The 16,282-nt window shown below is 45.6% G+C and overlaps 2 protein-coding genes across 3 annotated transcripts in view; one reads left to right on the forward strand and one right to left on the reverse strand.

Annotated features, from left to right (window-relative positions):
• The window catches only part of LOC135223583 (zinc finger and BTB domain-containing protein 14-like), a 315,347-nt gene that overhangs the window by 236,528 nt on the left and 62,537 nt on the right, over positions 1-16,282 (reverse strand). The gene's annotated exons all lie outside the window — the stretch shown is intronic.
• LOC135224151 (uncharacterized) overlaps positions 6,553-16,282 on the forward strand; it is a 63,368-nt gene continuing 53,638 nt past the window's right edge. Inside the window, exon 1 of the mRNA XM_064263030.1 lies at positions 6,553-6,688. Coding sequence (XP_064119100.1) covers positions 6,668-6,688 — 21 coding nt within the window. The 5' untranslated portion in view covers positions 6,553-6,667. The remainder of the gene's footprint in view (positions 6,689-16,282) is intronic.

Raw genomic sequence — 16,282 nt, forward strand, 5'->3', positions numbered from 1 at the left:
GTTCTTGACATTGAGAAAATTACAACCGTCCAAGAAGATCTACATTCAAATAGTATCGGACAGCTTTACAGTCGTCCATTGCATAAACAGAAGAGGATCCAAATCCAACAAATTGAATCATGTAATGATAGCAATATTCCTATTAGCGGAAAAGCACCACTGGCATCTGTCAGCAATTCATCTGGCAGGAGTAAGGAATGTAATAGCAGACTCCCTGTCCAGAATGACCCCACTAGAATCAGAATGGTCACTGGACAACAATTCATTCAAATGGTTTGCGAATCAGATTCCGGGACTTCAGGTAGACCTCTTTGCCTCGGAGTCCAACCACAAACTAGCCTGCTATGTAGCTCCCAACATAGACAACAATGCCTTTGCGATCGATGCAATGTCTCTAGATTGGAACAAATGGGAGAGAATCTATCTTTTTCCTCCAGTGAACCTCCTCTTGAAGGTACTACACAAGCTATGATCATTCAGAGGCCAGCTGGCACTAGTGGCACCCAACTGGCCGAAGAGCAATTGGTATCCACTTATCATGGAGATGAAACTCAAGCCCCAGAAGATTCCATCCCCGAACTTAACATAGATAGTACAAACGCAAACTGTGTCAGCTTCCTCAAGAATTCTAGATGCCTTAACTTTAAGGACTTCATGAAGTTTGCGGCACAAAAAGAAGCAAATATAGATCCATTAAATATTCTATTTGTAGAATCGGATAAATGGGATTCCACAATTAGACAGTATGATTCAGCATTGAAAAAACTGGCTATATTTTTAAATGAAATGAATGTACACAAAATGGATACGAATCTTACAATTTCTTTCTTTAGATCATTACATGAGAAAGGCTTAGCTGCCAGCACTATTACCACAATTAAATCTGCCTAAGAAAGATTTTTCAGGTAGGTTTCAATATTCCAATATTCCAAAAGCATGTGCACGTTTGAGACCGGTCAACCGTCCTCAATCAATATCATGGTTCTTAAACGATGTTCTTAAACTAGCATCAGACTTAGACAATGATAACTGTTCTTATTCAGCACTACTAAGAAAAACATTATTTTTAGTAGCTCTGGCCTCTTGAGCTAGAATTTCTGAATTGTCAGCCCTTTCTAGAAATCCAGGACATGTGGAATTCCTCCAATCTGGGAAAGTTTTACTTTCACCAGATAGACAATTTTTGTTTTAGCAAAAAATGAGGATCCACAGAATAGGTGGACTCCTTGGGAAATTATTCCTCTTCCAGAAGATGAATCATTATGTCCTGTTCATACACTTAAAACCTTTATGACCAGAACATCTCAAATAACAACGGGCCCTCTTTTTATCAGAGAAAAAGTGGGCACAATAACTTTAAGAGGAATTAGGCAACAGATACTTTACTTTATTAAACAAGCCAATCCGGATTCAATCCCACATGTCCATGATATCCGAGCAGTTGCCACCTCAACTAATTATTTTCAAAACATGAAGTTTGAAGACCTAAAAAAGTACACAGGTTGGAAGTCTCTAGCAGTGTTCAAGCGCCACTACCTGATAAACTTACAGGCCCTAAAATTTTCAGCAGTGGCAGCTGGTACTGTGGTGGTTCCCGAAGAACAGACTGACGGTTCTCCTTAGAAACTTTTGAATGGAACTATTCCTTTGACTATCTCCCTTTGCATGACCCTTCTACCTGTATGACTTGCTCACACTCCCCACCATACTTTTTCCGGACCGGGCTAGATGCTTGTTGTTGATCCCGCTGCCGGATTAGGATATAAGATTGCCCATATGTATATACGTAGTTATTATTGCTATTAAGTATTGTTGTAAGAATAGTATAATACTTTGATTGGTCTGTATGACACATAATCGTGACCAATGAGTTAATAATATGTACAATTTCAGTATTGTACAAGTTAATACGTACTGTTATTGTTAAGAATATATTAAGAAATTGTTTCTTACAATTATTGAGTTAGTAGTTTAAGTTATAATGTTAAGATTAAATAGTAAACTATTCATGACTCTTTATTCTGAATATCATTAACCTGGTCTTACATATAATTTTATATTAGAAACTTGTATAGCATTCTCTGGTATATTTTCATCGGCCGACACAGGTCGACACCAGAAAAAGGATTTTGACATAGGAAAATTCTATTTCTGGGGGAAGACCTGTGTTACCCGACGAACCCTAACCCTATTAACATTTTCTTCCCACCCTGACTAATCCAAGTTTATAGAACTAATCAGGAATGAAAATGGCACATGGGTAGTAGTAGTAGTGGCGAGCGGGGACGAGTAGTGGGATTTTCGTTGTAGCGGCTCCCACCGAGGAGAGGGATTTTGAAGGGAATCGTCTAAATGGCAGAAGTCCTGTGGTTTGTGGTAACACAGCGCCCCTATACTATACCGACACCGTTTGGGTGATAACTTCAGCATAACTATGTTAGCTTTTTCTCTGGTATATTATAGTTTATTTATACTAGATAAATGAGTTACAGGGATTTTTCATCGGGCGACACAGGTCTTCCCCAGAAATAGATTTTTCCTATGTCAAAATCCTTTAAATAAGCTGCAGCTTCAATCAAAAGGCCTGTTACAATTTTACACTTTTTCACTATTTTTGTGGGCGCCTTCAAGAAACTTAACAGAAATAATACTATGTTCAGATTCCACAAACAACACATACATTAAGACAGTTACTGAGTGACTTCTCAAATACAAAATTAACGTGAGCTACATTAAGTTACTGAAACAGCCTCGCAACCGAGAGAGAGAGAGAGAGAGAGAGAGGAGAGAGAGAGAGAGAGAGAGAGAGAGAGAGAGCAATGTTAAACTCTCTAACGCACACTGCTATGTCTCAAAAGCGAATGAATAAGGTTCTCTATCCCCGTAAGTGTATATGGCATATGGGGTGGTTAGCAAAACGAAAACATAATACGTCATCTCTATAGGGGTATGGAGCAGAATGAACAAGGCCCTTGTTCCGTTACAAGCCCTATCGGAACGATAAAAAATTAGCTTAACTCATCTATTTTCAAGGGTTTGAATAACAGTGCGGCCTGGGAGGTCTTACGTACGTGTTTGCGCCGATAAAGAAATCAGCTTGGCTAAGACATTCTCAAAGTGTGAATACAACCCTCTTCAAAAGGCTTATGAGCTTTCACTCTCTCTGTCTGACGGTACTTCAAAATGAAAAGTGGGATTACTTAGCACATGTTATCTTTAAATTTGGGAATCTGAACACAGAAAACATACATTTCATAACATGATACACAGGTTCTGAGGTGAATTAATCGTATTACCACAATTATAATTGCATTATAATACTTATACTATAAGAATTGTTACCTGCTCAACTTAATCTCAAGTTTATGCCTGTTTTTGGTGAGCCTTTCCCAGGTGTTTCTATCTTAAGTCTTTTTCTCCTGTTCCTGTGTTTCATGTCCTCTTGAGTACAGTCTCTCCTCTTAGGCTTTCCTCATCTCTGTGCCTTTGTGTAATAAAATATTTCCAGGTAAAATTGATTTCATAATTTGATTGTAAGACCTTAGGTAAACCAAATTTTGAGAAGAGACTTGGTAGTGCCTCCACTACCTTTACACTTTTAATGTTCCTGAAGGTATGGTTTTGAGATATCTAGACATACGATCGAATAATTGTTGAAATATATTAATTTCCACTACTGATTTTAAGAAGTGGACCTACTGTGTATATCAACACTTCTTTTAAATGGTTCCCCAGCATTTAGAATGAGTGCTACAAGAGGGGCCTTAGGAATTTTCTGGTTAGGCTTCCCAGTGATTTGGCAAGTCTGAGAAGAAGCTACATGTCTCGTCATATCATGTCTTATTTTAGGCCAGAAGACATTCTCAGCTAATTTCTGCTTAGTCCTTTGAACACCATAGTGGCCTGAAAAAGAATGCTCATGTGATAATCAAATTTAAGTCTGTATCCATCAGGTACTATAATTTGCTTATGGCCCTCCACAGAATTAGCAGGTGCCTCTATTGGTTTATAAAATCTGAAAAGTAAATCATTGTGTTAACAAATTACTGGTTTATTTGAATCAGAAATTGACTCTTTCTCTTCTACTTGCCTTAACTCTTGTTCCTGTGTTGCCTTTAAAGATTCTTTATATCAACTGATCTTATCATCTAAACTAGTATCTAGCTCAGCATAAGACTGCAATCCTTTTACAGATCTGCCCACCATATTGAATCTCCTACGTATATCTAAATTAAGCGCTCTTAAGTCAACAATTTTAGCCTTTGATTGAGTGACAACTCTAGTAGGGGATTAAGCTCTATTCTCTACCCTGGGATTCAAAACAGGACAAACCTCTATCTTACAATTAGCCAACTCATTTGCCAGGATTACATCAGTACCTCCAAATGGTAATGTTTCCTGCTAACTTCATAGGACCATTAACAGACTTTGACTCCATAAAGACACTATCCAGTTGATATTTAGATTTGGAAATTCCCCTAACAAAACATACTCTTGCTGAACCTCAGCAAATTCACTAGGTAGGCTGTGTGTGTGGACAATTTTTCGAAAAACCATCATTCGAAAGGCAATTGTCCAAAAAAGGTTTTTTTCGAAAACCTAATATTAAAAAAACAATAGTTCGAATGTGTAATTGTTCGAAATTACAATTGATCAAAATACAAAATATTCGATTAAGCAGTGTTTCGAAATGAATATTGTTCGAATCCATGAGTAATGTTGACTTGTTGAAAAAAAGCATGACAGCAGTTTTGTATGTTGGCACTTTCTCTCTCTCTCTCTCTCTCTCTCTCTCTCTCTTCGTCTCTCTCTCTCTCGAGGCTCCGTCTCTCTCTTCTCTCTCTCTCTCTCTATCTCTCTCCTCTCTCTCTCCTTAATAAGTGCAGTTATTCGAGAAACAACTCAATCACATTGCTTGTATTTTAATTGCCTTAAATAGAAAATAAACTATTAACAAATCCTTGAAACCCTAAAGTTCCCATTGCTAATTTGAACAGTTTCCTATTTAGTAGAGAAGCTCTAAAACCCTATCATGGCTGAGTTCGTTCAAAGTGAACAAGGAAAGCCCATATTATTAGTGAATGGACATTTATTTGTTAAAGACAAACAAATACAAGATAAAATTTGCAAGTGGCTGTAAATGTCGTACTATATCAGTAAAAGAAGATGTTACCGTTTCTAAAGAACACAATCATGCAGGCGATCCATCTGGCGTACAAGTGCAGAGATCTATGAAAGATGACGCAAAAGGTACATGTGACTCCCCTCATTATATAATTACAAATGCATCTTAGGATCTTAGCGCATCTGAGCTCAGGGATTGCCAACTCTCAACAGTATTAGCGCTCAATTAGAAGGGTTTGCTCAGAAGAAAATCGTGGACTATATACTACACCCTATCATAGGAAGGATATAGTATTCCCAGTCAAGTCGTAGTATATGAAGACTTTCAAGAATGAAGATTTTCTTCTTTTTGACTCAGGTCAGGAAGAAGAGAGTTTTCAGTCAAAATTCGAATGCTATTAGCACTGGCATTTATCCCAGAAGAAAGAGTCATTGAAAACTTGAAAATTTAGTAGAAGAAGAGTTATCTTCACCTGAATTACTTCCGGTAATAGATTATTTTGAAGATAAATTGTCCAAAGATATGTTAAGAAAACTTTAATAAATTTAAATTACATTAATTGTTTATTAACATTAATCCTATTCTCCTATATGGTTAGATAAAGTATATTATAGATTCGAACAATATTCATTTCGAAACACTGCTTGTTCGAATATTTTGTATTTTGATTAATTATAAATTTGAACAATTACACATTCAAACTACTGTTTTTGAATATTTGGTTTAGAAAAAAAACTTTTCTAACAATTGCCTTTTGAATAATGGGCTTTCAAAAAAATTGTCCTTAAAGTTAATATTACTTTGTAATATCTAGTACATATATGCAATAAAATTAATTGTTTTATCTCTTTTCCAGGGTCTTTTTTGTGATGCAACTGTTGCCTGTGATAGAAAAATCTTCCCTGTTCACCAAGTGATTTTGTCTGCGTGTAGTGATTTCTTTTTCTCCTGTTTGCGTCCACACATCATCAGAACCCTGTCATAGTTCTGCAGGATGTTGGTCCATCTCAGGTTGAAAACCTTTTACTCTATATGTACTCAGGAGAAGCAAGAGTGCCTCAGCATGATTTACCAGAGTTCATGAAGGTTGCAGAGTCATTGAAAATAAAAGGTCTTACTAGTCCTAGTTTATCTTCAGTGGCAGATGGCTGCAAAAAGCAAAGCCAGTGTAGTATTACTGCTGAAAATGTTTTATCTTACCAAAGATTGCCAAGTCACCTTCCTATTTTGCACCCTAAAGCTCAGCCATTAGAAAAGTCTGCTCATGACATTCCTAAATATCATTCTACCACTTTCAAGCAGAATCCAAGTCAAGGTGATTGCAGTAGTGAGAAAGTTAGTGAACAGAAGCATTTGAACAATCCAAGGAAAGAACCTCTTGAACTTGAAAAGAAGGTTTTTTTTGCCGCAGTAGGATTGACCCCAAGCAGAGACCAGTCTCTCAATGAACAAAAAGATGACGACGAACCATATTCCACTGGCTTGAACATACACCATAAAAAAATAAAAGAAGAAAACAAGCCAATACCTACTAGTCATAACATGCCTAATCCTGTTGAGACTGTAAGTACAATTGTGAATTTGTTCCGATACGTATTACAAACCATCGGTCCTTTTACAATAGGAAGGTAACTAGCGGCAGCTGGAACGGTCGTAAGCTTCGAACAAGGGAATTTAGTAGTTAACTGCTTGTCTGACAGTGCGCGCGCAGCACGACTGGGAGGTGAAGAATCACTTTTGTTTTCAGCCGTGTGCGTGGAGGACGTGTTCACCATCGCGCTCTGCCCGTTTCATTGTCGTATGCTTTGGTTTTGTGAATATTCTTCAACTTGGTTTGTCAGTGTTTGAAAGTGAAATTGTAAGTACGTACGGTCTTTTTAATTTTTTTATTATTACAGTGGTCCCCCCGTATTCGCGGGGGATGCGTACCAGACCCCCCCCCGCGAATAGTTAGAATCCGCGAATGTTTGGAACCCCTATAAAAATGCTAAAAACAGCCTATTTTGCTGGTTAAAACTTAAGAAAAACCACTAAAAATGTTCATACTTGGTTTTTTTAATAGTTTTATCACAAAAAGTGCATTTTATGATGAAATTGATAAAAAAACCAGGAATTTGTGATATTTTTCATAGAAAAATACCGCGAATGTGCGAATTTTCCGCGAATAATGCAGGGAAATGTTCCCGAGAGAAATCTGCGAATGTGTGAGTCCGCGAATCCGGAGAATGCGAATACGGGGGGTCCATGTACATTGATAATGGATCAACGGTCAATGGAGCTATCCCCGTGCCCCCCCCCTCAACCGTAGAGTGTGCCCGGGGGTGGAGGGCCGCAAGTGTGGGTTTTCCGCTCCTTTCTGGAGATTTATCCGCATGCCCTTTGCGCTTGGTGCCGAGGGCGAGAATGCTCTTGGGCCGAGCCGTGCAGTATTTGTATGTATTGGTCGGAGGTGCATAGGGTGCTGTACGAGGGTAGGAAGAAGCGCAGACCTGCCAAGGAGTCGTCGGAAAGCTCTCCAGCGACTCCTTTGGTTACTGACACTTCGTCTTCTTTCCTGCCCCCGGCTCAGCTCCCGCGTATGGCACCTTCCCCTTCAGGGGGGGTTTCGAGGTCCTTCTCTTCGCCCGATCCGTCGAGCGTAGAGGAGGGAGGCGCTCGTACCTCGATGTGCTATTGTATTCGGGGTCTTCCGTTTGCTTGGGGTGGGGTTCCCCCCCCCCCCCCCCCCAGGTGAGGGCGAACCCCTCCTAATCACCCGACTGTTGCTTCCTCAAGTGCTTCTGCTGCGGGGGACGACCTTGGCCAGGTGTGGGTGTGACTGGGACTTCAGGGCATGCCGAGCATCCAGGGACTGCTCCAGCATCTGGCGGGGGCTGTGCCGGTCACCCATGGAGCGGTGACCACCACTACCACCACGATCTCGACTCCAGGGTACGCCGCCCCTCTTCACCTGGTTTACACCCCTCACGTGATGTCTGTGACGCCTACGGCCGCTGTGCAGGACCCGATCGCAGCCGTGCCGAGGAGGGGTGTGCCTCCACCTCTTGGGTTCGTCGTGCTGCCCGCCCCGGACTTCCGATGCCCGAAGAGCTCGCCCATGGACCTGCCGCCGGTACCCAGGAGGTTGCTGGCTGCTGCCCCGTCTCCTGGAGTACCTGCCCTGTGTGCCGTACCTGCTGCTCCTGCTGTTCCTGCTGTTCCCGCACCTGCTGACGTCGTTCCAGCCCGTGGTGTTGCTGCCCCAGACGCTGGTCCTTCCGGACAGGTGCAGCCGGGCCCTGTTGCTTCGGCAACAGCAGCCCTGGCTCCATCCTGGATGGAGGACTTGGCGTCTGTCCTGAGGGAGCTGACGAAGAAGAAGAAGAAGAGGAAGGTGTCGTCGTCGTCTTCTTCGTCGCCTGCCGCCGCCTCTTCCCCTTCGACTTCCAAGGCTTCCAAGCCGAGGAAGAAGGCGGCTGCCTCCTCCCCCCCTAAGAAGGCTCCTTCGGGAACTTCTAAGGGCCTGTTCCACTCTGGTGGGACGGGGGGTCCCTCCGCTGGTCCTCCTGCTCCTTCGGGAGCAGGGCCCATCTTTCCTTCCGCAAGGAAGAAGATGGGGACCAGAGGGGTACCGGCTAACACCGGTACTTCCTCGCCTGGTGCTAGGGGCGCTGCTGCTACACCAGGTTCTGGCTCGGCCTCTCGTTTGCGAGAGGTACCGAGTGTAAGGTCGCCCACGGGCAGCCGTGCAGCCAAGGCCCAGACGCCCGAGTTTGCTCGGCGCCAGGACCAAGGCACGGAGCGGAAGACTGGCAAGAGCCGCTCAGGTGGCTCTCGCCAGGCCAGTGACCAGCCGGTTACCAGGGTTGACATGACGGTCCCAGACCGGCCACGGGCTGAGGCTGTTAAGAGGTCCCCTCGATCGCAGGAACCAGCTTCGGCTGGTCCCAGCGGTTTAACGCGCTGTGAGAACACGCACCAGTCCCACCGCGACAATGGTCTCTGCAGGTCCCCTGACCGCCGCTCCCACAGGGACCGGACGGATAGGGGGACCAGCAGCAGCTCCTCGGTCCAGCTGCTCACCCCAGGGGAGCGGCACGACCAGGCCTGCAGCTTGATTGCCACCGCGGGTTGGCGATTGCCTGCAGCCCCCCAAACACACCGGTTCTGCCGGTGAGCGAGGAGGGAGCGTCAGGTCTGTCTCTCCTGTACCTTCAACTTCCTCGGGTTATGCCGGGAAGGGCGAAGCTACAAGGAGTGATCATGAGGGGATCCCACCATGACACTCTACATGCCAGGCACGGTCTTAGGATCAACCAGGTTGTACTTGCAAGTGGTAGGAGGAGACTGAGAGGGGTCTGTCGCTGTTCCTCCTTCTGAAGGAGGAGGGTCTCAGGAGTCTTTCTTGTTGGAGGGGCTTGACGGTCCTACTCCTCAAGATGCGGTCACTCCCGAGACCCAGAGGGAACTTTGCAGAGGTCATTGCGCTGATTCGTCAGCACAACGACCTCGGGGAAGGATCGCCGCTCCCACCTTCTGAACCCACGTCCCGGCTAGAGTCGTTCTGGGGGCCCAAAAAGGAACCCAGACCGACAGTGGGTCTGCTGCGATCGCAGCTGGCCGACTCAGTGCTAGACCAGGTGGAATCGCTCGTCTCCGGACAGGAGGGTTCGCTCAAGTCTGGCAGGTCGTCCAAGCTACTTCCTCCTCCTCTACTGCGACAGAAGGTTCTACGTGCCATCAGAGGATCTGATGCTGCCCAAAACAGGTTAACCCGGAGCGAGCCAGGCTAGCTCCGGGAGTGTCTCGGCAGCAGCTCCTGTTGGAGAACCTTTGGTTCTCGCAGCAGGAGGCACTAGCCCTGGAATCCACTGCCATGGCGGCTTTCCAGGCAGTCTCCTGGCTGGACCGCAGCCACCTCTGGGAATATTACTCCTGAAGGGGACTCGGCTTTCAGGAGACTTTGCCAGTCTGGAGGTAGGGCCATTTCCCACCTCGCCCACCAGACGGCAAACCTGTGGGCCAACCTGGTACTTAGGCGTAGGGACGCAGTCCTTACCTGAGTGTCCAGGGCGGCTGGGCGTGAGGCGGCATTGGGACTACGCAACGGACCTGTATGGAGTTCCTCCTCTCTCTTCCCTGGAGAGATGGTGGACGCTGCGGTAGAAAGACGTCGCACTGATGACAGTGATCGTCTGGTACACCAGGCAGTTTCGAAGGCTTCTGGGCAGCCTCGATCAACTGCGGCCAAGCCTAAGAGTTTGGCTAGCGCTTCCTCGGCTGCTAAGACGGTTGCCTCGTCTAAGCCCCGAGGAAAGACTGCCTTCGACTTCTGCCAGGGGAGGTCGCCATCAGCCCCCCTCCCAGCCCTCCTTTCCTCGAAGAGAGGATGGAAACGCTAGGGACGGCGTTCCCCCTCACCTGCTGCCGGAAGAGGTGGGGGTGCCTGGTAAGCCACTGGGAGACATGGCAGCGCTACGGTGCCGAGATCTGGATAGTAGACATCCTTCGGGAGGGATATCTACTACCCTTCGAATCTCGGCCACCCCTCACCTCCAACCCGGTCCATCTTCAGACCTACGTTCCGGGAACATCAAAGGACGTAGCACTTCGACAGGAGACCAAGACCGTGCTGAGCAAAGTAGCTGTGGAGCCCGTCAGGGATCAGTCGCCGGGCTTCTACAGCCGCCTTTTCCTGGTGGAAAAGTCTACGGGGGGCTGGCGCCCGGTGATAGATCTCTCTCCCCTGAACCGATTCATTCACCAGTCTCGGTTCACGATGGAGACGGCACGTTCCGTGCTTGACTCCATCAGGGAGAACAATTTCATGCTTTCAGTGGATTTGAAGGACGGGTATTTCCAGATACCCGTCCATCAATCCTCCAGGAAGTACCTCCGCTTCATCCTCGACAGGACGGTGTACCAATTCAGGGCACTTTGCTTCGGTCTCTCAACTGCCCCACAGGTGTTCACGCGAGTGTTCACTCTGGTGTCTGCTTGGGCCCACTCGTCCGGGATACGTCTTCTGAGGTATCTCGACGACTGGTTAGTCCTGGTCGCGAGCTCCCGCTCGCAGTTTACGGGACAGGGACCGGCTTCTCGAATTCTGCCATGATCTGGGGATCATGGTGAACTTCGAAAAGTCTGATCTCGAACCCAAGCAGAGGATGAAGTACCTGGGTATGCTGATTGACACGGTAGCAGGGCGAGTCTTCCCCGCAGACGGATCAGCAGATTCAGGGAGGCAGCCGACCGGTTCCTGTCTCGGCAGGAACAGTCCGCTCAGCAATGGCAAGTCGTGATCGGCCATCTGTCGTCACTCGGAGAAGTTAGTCCCTCACGGGCGTCTTCACTTGCGGTCTCTTCAGTGGAGACTAAAGGAAACTTGGTCACAGGCAGAGGATCCACCGTACTTCCCCACTGTCCTTCATGGAGGAGGTGAGGCAGGACCTAGCCGGTGGCTGGACAACAGGAACCTCTTAAGAGGAGTGCCTCTCCGCACTCCTCCCCTGGAGATGTTGCTGTTCTCGGACGCATCCACCGAGGAATGGGGCGCACACCTGGAGGAGTTGCTGACTGCAGCGTTCCTCGCTCTCCAAGAGTTCCGGGACCGCTTGATGGGACACTTGGTGGTGTTGATGTGCGGCAACACCACAGTAGTGGCATACGTCAACAAACAGGGGGGCCTAGTGTCCCTCCCGTTGCACCAGTTGACGCTGCAGGTGCACGAGTGGGCCGTGGCTCACTCGGTAGTGCTGTCAGCCCGCTACATTCCAGGCAAGAGGAATGTATTAGCAGGACAAGCTTCAGCCGGGGGGAATCAGGTTGATAGGGTCCAAATGGTCCCTACACCAGGACGTGGCGGAAAGGCTCTTCAACCTGTGGGGGCGTCCAGTAGTGGATCTGTTCGCCACCCGGCACAACAGAAAACTCCAGGTTTTTTTCCAGCCGTGCCGGACCCATGGGCAGCTGCAGAGGATGCTCTTCAATGCCCGTGGGACAACCTCTTCGCCTACGCCTTTCCCCCGTTCAGCCTGATTCGCAAGGTGATCAGCCGAGTGCTGGCCACCCGAATCTGAGGATGATCCTGGTGGCTCCCAAATGGCCCCAGGCCGTTTGGTATCCGAACCTGCTGGCTCTGCTTGCAGAAGCACCGAGAGAAATTCCCCCTTGGCACAACCTCCTCGTCCAGCCACACGTAGAACGGTACCACCGGACAGTCCAGTCTCTACATTTTGTACATGGAACTTACCCAGCAGATATATACTTAGCTATAGACTCCGTCGTCCCCGACAGAAATTTGAATTTCGTGGCACACGCTGCAGGGTAGGTCAGGTGATCTACCGCCCCTGCTGCTGGGTGGCAGGAATAGGAACGATTACCGTTCTAGAACCAGATTTTCTCTGTCGCGGTAGTGTCAACATACGTTGTTGCTACCTCCTGACTTGATTTTCGTTTTTTCATCGCCATCGACCTTCTGGGCTGTCTTTTGCAGGGAAGTACTGGGTGGGCTTTGGTTTGGCATACGCTTTTATTACTTTTTAATAAGAATTTGGCTTCGAAATTTCGAAGAATATATTACGTGAAACTACCGAATTTTTCGGTAGACACTCATATATTTTGCAATAAGGGAAATATTGATATATTTTTTTTGTTTTCACTAATACGTGTATAAGTGTTAGAACTTGATGAAGGAAATATAAGATCTAACTTCCTACTTTAGGAAGTCAGAAAGCATATAACTAGATACGCTTCCTTTAGAAGCTTTAAGAGCTCTCGTACTAACGAGCAGTTAGAGTATTGACAATTCTAGTAGTTGTTGCATCCTCATCACCTTCTTACTCCACAGAATCTACAAATTCATATGTGCAAATTTGAAGATAAATGGATGGAGCTCAAAAGGCGAGCTCTAAAAAGGTAAGAAGTGAATATAGTGTTCCCAGTGCAGTGGAGGGTGCGTCTGATCGGCTCCGTAGCGCTTCCAGGCCTAGACCTCTTCCAAACTCCCAGACCAGTGGAGGAGGAAAGTCGACAGCCGCAGGAAGGTTGGGAGGGAGAACCCCCACCGGTCAGGTGTCCCCTCGGCAGGTTCTGTAGAACGTCCCAGACTGCCAAGGATAGCCATTGATAAGGCATCCTTAAAAAAGTGCGTCTCTTCATCTTACATCCGAAAAGACGAAGAATGTATGTTTGGAGTTTCGATGATCTAGCACGTTCTCTGAAAACTAAGAGAACACTGAGCAAGAGCCAGCCGCTGCCAGGAAGCCGCGTTCCAGCAAGCTAGCGTGAGCTACGTTCCAATACCCAGCAGCGAGGCGCGTTCCAGCTAACAGACTAGCGCGAGCCGCGTTCCTACAACCAAACGCGAGCCGCGTTCTAGAAAATTTTTCTTGGCGCAAGGCGCCTTCAAAGAGACGAAGCGCCAGCCTGGCGCAAATTGCGCCAGAAAAACAGACGGCTAGAGCAAGGAGCCTTATAGTAGAGTGGCAATCAGAACGATCCTTCCATTGAACGTTTCCGGGCAAGAGGCTCTTTCTAAAAGGGGTCTAGTAGGCGCTTGGATCTATCAGGGCGCACGGGACCTTCCACGCAAGCGGAACGTTCCAGGAGCGAGTCTCCTTTCTAGCGTGCGGAACATTCCAGGCGCTAGGTGCAAGGAGCCAGGCGCCAGAATATTCCTAATCTTCTTATGAGAGAGAGGTCAGTCGCGAGGCTCCTCTTTGAGTTTTCAACTTGAGCAACTTTCCCCTGGCAAAGGTGCAAGATGTCGCACAGGCGGCCGTTGCTTTTGCCAGAAGGATTCTGATACTAAGAGAAGCCATTTTTTCATTATTCAGAGGACTCTCTCCTTCATTCATGCTCTTCCCTCGTTATGAAGAGGCAAGAACTTTGGGAGTTTTCTTATAAGAATCTCATCGACGTTTGGGTATGATGGCGGATAGGAAATATCTACTTCCTTCCGTAAACCCTACAGATGAACAGGAATTCTGTCTCTTCCCACGATTTATTAGGAAATCACGAAGATTTAAAGAGTTCCTGGATTAACTTCCTTCCTTAAGGAGATATATATACTCTTTCTATCGTTCTATTAACGAAAAGAACGAAGATAGTAAAAATTTTTCCTTTCTCTATCTGCCTCGGCAGGGAAAGAAGGTAGTAGAGTATCTGCTGTATGAGAATACGATACAGCAAATCATAAGCACATACCGTAGTTACTTCTTTGCTGAGCAACTCAATTACCAGTATCCTTCCAGGAATTTCCTAGGAACGACTACGCTTAAAGGGATTGTTAAGACAACACCTACTTAGCTTCTAGATTTATCGAAGTCTTGTTTCGCTTAGATGTGCATTATAAGAACTTCCTGAAGTTCGATAATAATTTTATAAGATTCCTTTATTAAATGGAGTAGCTGGCAACTCTGGAAGAGTAAGGCCAGTCGGCTAACGAGACTGCTATCGCTTTAGACACCAACGCAGTATCATGTAGGTGTCGGTCATGAGTGGTCGGTTACATGTCTCTCCTCCTGCGGATGGAATGACTAACCGTGTCTCTTCCCCTACAATCGTGGTTTTAGCCTCGGATTGAGGGGATAGTTAAGCAAACATAAATAAATATTGTCTGCCTTTTGCTAAGAAGCTTTCAATAAGAAAGATATTACAACATTTCAATGCTGTTTACCGTAGGTAACAGTTTTTAAAGGATTCTAACGCAGCGGAACTCTATATTGTATAATGCTCTCATGCTTACGAAAGCATGGCTTATTAGAGTACATGATTAGTGAGAAGATGAATGTAGTAGAGAATTCACTTTAAGACTACGGTATGGTCAAGTCTTATGCACATACCGAGGTTAACTACAGAATTCCTAGTATCCTACAAAGGTTTCCTAGATTAATGCTGTTTACCACAATGTGACAGTATTATAAAGGATTCTAATACGGCAGAGCGCGATATATATAATTCTCTCATCCTTTCGAGAAACGCACACAACCTTTTTAGAATCGGATATTGCTCAAGAGAAGTTGGGTGAGTCGGATGGGAAACATTCTCTTGTAGTGGCAGGAATGTTGTTTCCCTGAATGGGACGATAACGCTACGTTATACGTATAAAAGTTTTTTCCCACTAAGAACGGAATTAAACATGTGAAGGATGTCGGTACCATAAAGCATAGATGTTATGGCACATAACCTAAAAAGAACTAGAAGGAAGCGCCAGTCCAAGATATTTTCTCTCGTTTTAGCGAGTTTTTAGGTTATTAACCTAAGAGTCCAGTAGCCTCTCGGACAGTAGGCTCGGGTAACGGCAAGATTCGTTCCTGATTTCGTTACCCATTTAATCGAAAAGGGGTCGCTTACAAGGAATGATGACATGATTTATTTTAATCACTTAGGCCAATTCCACGACTCTCTCATATCGCAAAGAGCATCGAGAATCTCTTTTTTCGCCCCTGTTCGCGTTAACAAAAGAGAACCTATTTGGGAACAGACACGGAACGTAACGATCCTTAAGAGGTTCGATGCAAGATTTTGCATGTCCGTGAGAACCTTCTCGATCGAAGATAATAACTGTTAACGTATGTCTAACATTTATTGAAAAGAGTTGTGAGAACCTGCGGAAAGTCTTCTTCATAGATCTCTTTGTAAGGTAGAAGACGAACAGGCTTCCTTTAGACTGCTTCTTTTTCCCTCGAACCAAGAGAGGTAGCAATATAAGACATCTTTAAATTTAAAGAAGGGGAATAAACTTAGTCTTTTTTCCCCTAGTTATAAATTCTTAACATATATTAAGATAAATGGGCGTCAAAGGAAGAGAGGATGTATGCCTCATTTTGGCCTTAGAGAGGTTGGATTCACAGAAGTCATGTTCTTCTCACAGCATGTTTCGTAAGGCTTTTCCAAGAGTATCTGGATATTCTATCAGAATCTATTATAAATAGACCTATAAAACCTCTCCACTCTGAGTCTGTCTGCGTGCAGACTGACCAGAAGCGGACATGAATGAGAGGTTTTTTGAAGGTAAATGACAATAGTCATGGCTAAGACATAGAATTGCTGCAGATCGTGCTAGATGGAATGAGGAAACTGTCATCTTCCGATACCTCTGTGAACCACATAGCGAGGTTTTTTCTTCACTTTCAGAGGGAAGAATCACCTATGTATATATCTGCTATCAAAGAA

This window comes from Macrobrachium nipponense, chromosome 10 (genome assembly GCF_015104395.2).
Source record: "Macrobrachium nipponense isolate FS-2020 chromosome 10, ASM1510439v2, whole genome shotgun sequence".
Classification (NCBI taxonomy): domain Eukaryota; kingdom Metazoa; phylum Arthropoda; class Malacostraca; order Decapoda; family Palaemonidae; genus Macrobrachium; species Macrobrachium nipponense.